The sequence below is a fragment of the Aotus nancymaae genome, unplaced genomic scaffold, assembly GCF_030222135.1.
Source record: "Aotus nancymaae isolate 86718 unplaced genomic scaffold, 86718_ANA_hifiasm-v0.15.2.pri h1tg000028l, whole genome shotgun sequence".
NCBI lineage: Eukaryota > Metazoa > Chordata > Mammalia > Primates > Aotidae > Aotus > Aotus nancymaae.
In genome coordinates, this window is record NW_026988441.1 from 8,942,167 (window position 1) to 8,950,356 (window position 8,190).

Here is an 8,190-nt window from a genome sequence, read left to right on the forward strand (position 1 = left end):
CACCTCTCTAACGTTCAAGGAAATGCAAATAAAGCAATAATGAGATCTTGTTCTTTGGATTAGTAAAACACTTAAAACCTGATCATATTGTAGAAAAAATAAATACTAAAATCTTTTTGGTATTGTATTTGCTAATTCCTATTAAAATTTTAAGTGTAGCTCTACTTCTTAATCCAGGCAGTGGATACACAGGTGGATTCACTTCATGAAAATTCATAGGCTCACTACTCTATTAAGTCTATCAACTCTGTTTAAAAAAAGTGTTTGTACACTTTTTATATTACGTTACTCTTTAGTGCATCTAAAAAAACTGAAATACACAGAATGTACACATCTAAGAACTCAACAATCCCAATTATGGGATTCTTTTGTTCATTTTGCAAATAATAACAAAAAGGCAAACAACCTAATATTTTTTAATGGGCACTGGATATGAATAGGTAATTGACAAAAAAGCACTTTGGGAGACCAAGGTGGGTGGATCATCTGAGCTCAACAGTGCAAGACCAGTCTGGCCAACACGGCGAAATCTTGTCTCTACTACAAATACAAAAATTATCTGGGTGTGGTGGCATGCCCCTGTAGTCCCAGCTACTTGGGAGGCTGAGGCAGGAGAATGGCTTTGAACCCAGGAGGTGCAGGTTGCAGTGAGCTGAGATTGCGCCACTGTACTCCAACCTGGGTGACAGAGTGAGACTTCATCTCAAAAAAAAAAAAAAAGAGGTAATAACACCCATTTCTGGGGTGAGGAGGCTCCAAAACATTACTGGTGAAAAATAGGAATTATTGCTGGGTGCCATGGCTCACGCCTGTAATTCCAGCACTTTAGGAGGCTGGAGCAGGTGGTTCACCTGAGGTCAGGAGCTCAAGACCATCCTGATCAACATGGTGAAACCCCATTTCTACTAAATACAAAAAATTAGCCCGGTGTGATGGCTTATGCCTGTAATCCCAGCTACTTGGGAGGCTGAGGCAGGAGAATTGCTTGAACCTGGAAGTGGAGGTTACAGTGAGCTGAGATTGTGCCATTGTACTCCAGTCTGGGTAACAAGAGTGAAAACTCTGTTTCAAAAAAAAAGAAAAGAAAAATATGAAGTATTACTAGCTTTTGGGGGAAAACAATCTAGTCATAGTAATTAAATATGTATACTCTTTGACCTAATAACTGTGATTATAATTTACTTATAAATGCACCAGTGCATAGGGATGTATATCTGAAACTATTTTGTGTAGTGGGGGAAGAAAACTGGAAAACCTTCAAAAACTAAAAGATCCACAATGCTGAACTGATACTATGGCATATTGTGCAACTATTATAAAGAATAAATTAGAATTAGATGTACTGCACTTGAGAGATGCCCATAAAATATTAGGTAACATTGAGGCAGATGGTTTAGTTCTTTTTTAATGTCCTTATATAAGTTTGTACGGAGAAGAATACGGTTTACAACTCTGGAGGCAGAAAGCCCGTGGCCAAACCCTGGTTTCACCACCTCCTGTATGTGATCATCACCTGCCCCACCAGCCTCCGTTTCATCAACTGTAAAAGGGGTTAATAATAACGTATCTTGCAAGCTTATTGTGAGTATAGGATAATTTCTGAAAAGTGCTACAGATGCCTAGTGCACAATTCAATAACAGCATGAGTACAATGTACATGAGAATGCAGAACACAGAGGATGAAAGCACACCACACTGGTCAGCCACGGTAGCTCACCTGTAATCCCAGTACTCTAGGAGGCCAAGGCAGGTGGATCACCTGAGGTCAGGAGTTCGAGACCAGCCAGGCCAATATGGTGAAAAGCTCTCTACAAAAATACAGAAATCAGCTGGGCATGGTGGCACACACTTGTAATTCTAGCTACTTGGGAGGCATTTGAACATGGGAGGCGGAGCTTGCGGTGAGCCCAGATTGAGCCACTGCATTCCGGCCTGGGCAACAGAGGGAGACTCTGTTTCAAAAAAATAAAAAAGAAAGAAAGAAAAAAGAAAGAGAAAACACACCATACTGTTCCCAGGTGGCCTCAGGTGGGCAGAGCTGGAGGGGTGGGACACAGGTGACTAACATTTTGTACCAATTCAACTTCTTAAAGCATGTGTTACTTTTGTAATTTATTTCTTTTGATTTCCTTGTCAGAGAGCAAATGAGAGATCCCTTTTGTAATTTTTTAGAGCCAGTAAAGTAGAAGGGGAAGAAGAGCGAACCAGGCAGTCTGCCCTGAACTCACCACGAGCACTGGGAAGGCACAGGAAGCGGACCTGGGCAGGACAGAGGGCCCAGGAAAGCCTTCTGTCCCAACAGGTGACCCCAACCCACTCTGGCCCTGGGCAAATGGCTGTTCCTCTCCAGACCCCAGATTCCCTCCTCTCCCTAACTAAGCTGCCAGAGGTACCCGTGTATGAAGCATTTTTCTTCCTACCAAGAGCAGGCTGGAGTTCCAGACCCAGGGGTAGGCCTGTGGCCTTCTGTGCCAGACACCTTCTAAGGGCTCTGCTTCTGCAACTCAACTAATCCCTCATCAACCCTCTGAGTTGGGTACTTTATATATCATCCCCACGGGAAGGTTGAATCACGTGCAGCGTGGCCAGACACGGTGGCTCATGCCTGTAATCCCAGCACCTTGGGAGGCTGTGGTGAGTATGGCTCAAGCTCAGGAGTTCAAGACCAACCACGGGCAAGCTGGTGAGACCCCATCTCTCTCCATATATATATAGTTTTATTATTACAAAAATTAGGCCGGGTGCAGTGGCTCACGCCTGTAATCGCAGCAGTTTAGGAGGCCAAGACGGGCGCATTACCTGAGGTCAGAAGTTCAAGACCAGCCTGACCAACATGGTGAAACCCCGTCTCTACTAAAAATACAAAGATTAGCTGGGCATGGTGGTGCGTGCCTGTAATCCCAGCTACTCCAGAGGCTGAAGCAGGAGAATCCCTTGAACCCAGGAGGCAGAAGTTGGGTTGCAGTGAGCCAAGATCACGATACTGCACTCCAGCCTGGGTGACAAGAGCAAACCTCCCTCTCAAAAAAAAAAAAAAGTAGTAAAATATTATTTATAAAAAATAAAATTAAAAAATATTTTTAAATACACATTTTTAAAAATCCCTTGCAGGCTCTCGCACACTGAGTGTCCGGGATTCACACGCAGGCAGTCTGGCTCTAGACGCGGGACTCCAGTGAGTCCAGTGTCTCAGCCCGTGACTTCCCTGCTCCCAACCTCAGTTTACTCCTCTGTGAAATGGGCTTCCAGATACTTAACTCTTAAGTTTGCTGCAAGGGTAAATGGCATCAGGCTTGGACCTGGGAGAAGGAAGTGTTTTTAAAATAGGCACCTTTGTCACCTCAATCCTTGCGGGGAGAAGATGTGCTAATGCCCCAGGCCTCTGCAGTGTAAGTTCCTGTTGAGTTGTTCAATGTTCCACTGAGAGGAGACAAGCAGGACCGGGATCCCGGCCCCAAGTCTTCCAGAAACGGCGGAGCAAAGCGCCCAGGGGCCTGTGCGTCCCTCCCTGCTGAGCGAGGGGCCCTGTCATTGCCGTGGGCACGACCCAGACCTCAAACCCTGTGCATCCCGCCCTGGCCCTGCCAGAGAAGGAAGCCGAGTCTGGGGTCTGCTGGACAAGCGGGGAAGTACCGGCAGGGTGTGAAGCAAGACTCTCCGGGCCACTCCCCGAATCCCCCAGCAGATAAAGGCGGCCCCACCACTGCGCACTCCTAGCGGTCCCCGCGCCCCTGCCGCTATGTCCCGTCGCCGCGCGCTGCTCGCCTGGGCTCTCCTCAGCCTCCTTCGACTCGGGAAGGCTCAGAATACAGAAGCCCCTGCCTGCTGCAGCCCCATAGTGCCACGGAGGGAGTGGGGGGCCCTGGCGTCAAAGTGCATCACGCCCCTGAGCCAGCCCGTGCGCTACGTGGTGGTGTCGCACACGGCGGGCAGCAGCTGCAACACCCCGGCCTCGTGCCAGCAGCAGGCCCAGAATGTGCAGTACTACCACATGAAGAGACAGGATTGGTGCGACGTGGCCTACAAGTGAGTGCAGCGGGGAGGCACGGGCCGGACTGGGGACCCCAGAGGCAAAGGTGTGCAAGCCCCCGCCAGCGGGACCGGTGCTGGGGTCACCCGGCTGACACCCCGGGCAGCTTACTGAACCTCGCGGTTCTCGTTTCTCCCTTGGGTCACCATGTGGGCCGGGGCAGACACGGGGCAGGAGCGTACAGCACAAAGATGCCATGGGGAGGTGGGGAAGGGCTGAAATCCAAGCCTCGCTCCCAGGAGGAAGGGGCAGGCTTTGCCTAACACACACCAACGTGTCCGCAACACCTTTTGAAGGCACTCCTTCCTGATGCCTGATGCCTTTGTTAGAAGACAGAAAACCAGGCTGACTCAGTGCGGAGCCACGTTCCAGGGTCGGCTCAGCTTACTCTGGCTGAGGACTGAGGCAGGTCCCTCCCCAGCTGGGGCAGGTCCTTCCAGCTTCAGCTTCCTCCTCAGCAAAGTCCAAGGGACTGCGCCCCACCTGCTCCTTAAATGAACCAATACAGGCAAAGCACCTAGGACACTGCCTGGCACACCGGGGCTCGCAAAGCCATGGGCTATTGCCTTTAGAGACCTACTATGTGCCAGGCAGCGCGCCAGATGTGCCATGGAGAACCGTGCCACTCTAGCCTCCCAGGGTTTAAAGATTAGCAGGGAGAAACAAGCCAAGGCCACAGGTGAATTCAGAGGGTGACAGAAGTGATGGATGAAAGGAACGAGGTGAGGGAGGGTGACCTCAGGCTGGGGCCAGCCCCATACGAGCTCCTTGGAAGGGTGGGGCAAGAGAAGGCCTCCCGGAGAACGGCTGCCTTTGGCTCTGGGATATGGGAGCTGACGGAGGGGTGCAGGACGCAAAGCCAGTGGGGCTGAGTGGGGGGGTCCCGTGAGAAGGACAAGGTGGCTGAACACAGCCGGAGGAGCAGAATGAAATGAGGAAAGGGCGGGACCAGGCAGGGCCTTGTGGGCCACAGTGAAAACTGTAGCTTTTACTGTGAGATGGGAGCCACGGGAGGCTTCCGTGCAGAGCAGGGACGGGGGCTGGTGTAAGAGGCTCCCTCTGGCGGCCGTGGGGAGAACAGACTCTAAAGGGTGCCGGCTGAAGCGCGTCCCAGCCACGCTTACCAGTTACCGCCTCCTTACAATGGGCTGCAATCCAGCCTGAGGGTTTCCAAGGAGAGGGAAGGTTTGAACCCTGCAGGCTCTCAGACCCAGGTAAGCATCAGAATCCCCTGCAGAGCTTACTGGAGGAACACATGGGTCCCCAGATCCCCAGGTCCCCAGAGACCGCTTCAATAGACCCCACCCGGGGTCACATGTTCTCAGGACCTCCTAAGGCTATGTCATGAAAAAAAAACAAAAAAAAAACCAGATCCCACCCAAAGAAGTCTAGAGGTTTCCAAAGGTATTCCCAGCTCTTCCAAGAGTCTATCAAAGACTCCAAATTCAAGGTTTTGTTTCCAAGACTCAAGTGCTGAATTCTAAGCATTCCCACGAAGTCATGGCTCTGCAGCCTCGGGTCTACACCACCACATAGAGAAGCAGCCTGAAGTCTGGCGCTCAGCTTTTAGGATTCAGAATCTGGTTCTAATGTTCTGAATCCCCTTTCCAGGTCATGTCACGTTCTCCCTCTGAGCCTCAGTTTCTTCACCCATAAATGGGGCTTTTGACCGTGCCCGCTTGGCAATGGTGGCTGAGGTTTAAATGCATTCATGCAACAAACGACCAGGGAGAACCAACCACCCCCCACCCCTCCACTGCCATGCCAGGCACCAGGAATAAGGCACGGCCATAACCAGCCAGTCCCAGCAGCCGGCATCACCAGGGCCAGATTCTGGGAGCTGGCTTCCTAAGCGGCAGATTCAGGACTCAAGATTCGGAAGTTCCGACATTCCGTGCATCTTTAAGGATGCTGTGAGCACCAAGGCTGAGCTGGACATACTGCAGCTCCAAGACACTGATGTTCTAGTTCATTCCCATGTGCCAAGTCAGATGCGTTCAATCAGACGTGCTGAATGAATCAGCCTTAAGGATCTTGCCAGGCTTGGAAACCTCCAAGAGGCAGGTGCTGGGGCTCCAGGGTCGGTATCTGGTTGTGACACCAACTTTGAGTCTCTGATCCTGTCACCCCAGTGGACCCCGAGGGCAGGAAGCAGGCTGGGGTGAGGGCAGAGTTCTGAGACGAAAGGGGCTCTGAGGAGCTTGTACAAATCATGTCGCTTTCTGAGTCTCAGCTCTCTCAGCTTAAGATGAGGATGTTAACAGTCCCTGCCTCAGAGGGCAGTCCTGCAAGGATTCAGCAAAACGAGGCTTCCAGAAATCCTCAAGGGAGGCAGGAGGGAGCAAGGCACAAGATCACATGGGTGGGGACCTCGGAGGCCTGGGTGAAAACCCCAGCTGTGCCCCTGATGGGCTGTGACGCGGGGCAGGCGATTCTATCGCTCTGATTCTGCCTATATAAAATGGGGGTGGTGGTGACTTACAGGGTTGCAGTGAGGATGGAAAAAAGGCTTCATGCAGAGCTGTGCTTGGCACATGCCAGGGGCCCAATAAATGATCACAGTCATTCTTAACAGTCGTGGGAAATTAAGGGACGAGAAGGATGCTGGGGAAGTTGTGTGTCCCGGGGCAGGAACAGAGGCAAGGCGAGTGGAGGAAAGGGCAGGAGTCCCTCTCGGGAAGCCCTCCCTCATTCATCAAGCCCCCCACCTCCCCATGCAGCTTCCTGATTGGAGAAGACGGGCTCGTATATGAGGGCCGTGGCTGGGGCTTCAAGGGAGACCACTCGAGTCACCTCTGGAACACCATGTCCATCGGCATCACCTTCATGGGCAACTACATGGGTGAGTAACTGTCCAGCCAGTTGGGATGGGGGCTCACGTGGGGCCTGAGGAGGGCGGGGACATGGCCACTGGCTGACAGGCTCCACCTCCTACAAGCTCCATGACCTCGGGCAAGTGACTCCATTTTCTGAGCCTCGTTTCCACCACTGGAAAATGGGGGTCATTCCCAACCACAGGGTGGGGGTGAGAATTAGCTGATTGATACAAAAATCCTTCCGCCAGCCAGGCGCAGTGGCTCACACCTGTAATCCCAGCACTTTGGGCAGCTGAGACGGGCAGATCACGAGGTCAGGAGACTGAGATCATCCTGACCAATATGGTGAAACCCCATCTCTACTAAAAATACCAAAATTAGCCAGGCGTGGTGGCAGGTGCCTGTAGTCCCAGCTACTGCGGAGGCTGAGGCAGGAGAGTAGCTTGAACCCAGGAGGTGGAGGTTGCAGTGAGCCAAGAGCACACCACGGCACTCCAGCCTGGTGACAGACCAAGACTCCATATATCAAAAAAAAAAATCCTTATGCCAGGCCACAGTCCCTAAGAAGCACCTGATTGATGTTAGCTATTGTTGTGGGCAGGAGTCAGAGGTCTGGAGACAGGGGAATGAGAATATGCAATCGTCACTATGACTGCCAAGGCTTGCTAATGGCTTCTTCTGTGCCAGGTGCCATTTTGTGGACTTTACGTCAAAGTAATTCCTCTTACCCTCCCACAGTCCTGTGGGTAGGTGCCATTATTCTTTCCTTTCACGGATGAGGAAACTGAGGCACAGAGAGTGAAGTCCAGCTCAGAGGACACAATCAAACCCACTACCCTACACTACCACTGCCCTTCTGGGAAGCCCCCGCCTCACTCCTGCCTCTGCCTCCCCCAGATCGGGTACCCCCAGCCCGGGCCCTCCGGGCAGCCCAGAGTCTACTGGCCTGCGGCGTGGCTCAGAGAGCCCTGAGCTCCAAATATGAGGTCAAAGGGCACCGGGATGTGCAGCGTACGCTCTCTCCAGGCGACCAGCTCTACAACATCATCCAGAACTGGCCACGCTACCGCGCCACCTGAGGCCCTGCTGGGCGGCACCCCATTCCTCTCCTCCCACGGCCAAAACCCCACTGCCACCTCCTCCAATAAAGGTGCAGCTGCAGCTCAAAATGGATTCCTGGGCAGGTCCCGCCACGCTTCTCCCCTCGTTCTCTCCCTCCCACCCTCTCCCTCCCAGCACTCTCCTCACTGGTGCTCCGAACCCAGAGGCCCCGGCCCTGAACCAAGACCCCGGAGATCCCAGCTCGAGAGCAACATCACAGCTCAGAACCCAGAGGTCTCAGGT

The 8,190-nt window shown here is 52.2% G+C and overlaps 1 protein-coding gene across 1 annotated transcript; it reads left to right on the forward strand.

Moving 5' to 3' along the window:
* The first annotated feature begins 3,365 nt into the window (after positions 1 to 3,365).
* PGLYRP1 (peptidoglycan recognition protein 1) lies at positions 3,366 to 8,019 on the forward strand. Its single transcript, XM_012446728.3, has 3 exons — positions 3,366 to 4,026; positions 6,751 to 6,872; positions 7,744 to 8,019. The coding sequence occupies exons 1-3, from the start codon at positions 3,740 to 3,742 to the stop codon at positions 7,923 to 7,925; spliced, it is 591 nt and encodes a 196-aa protein (XP_012302151.2). The 5' UTR covers positions 3,366 to 3,739; the 3' UTR covers positions 7,926 to 8,019.
* The last annotated feature ends 171 nt before the right edge of the window (positions 8,020 to 8,190 follow it).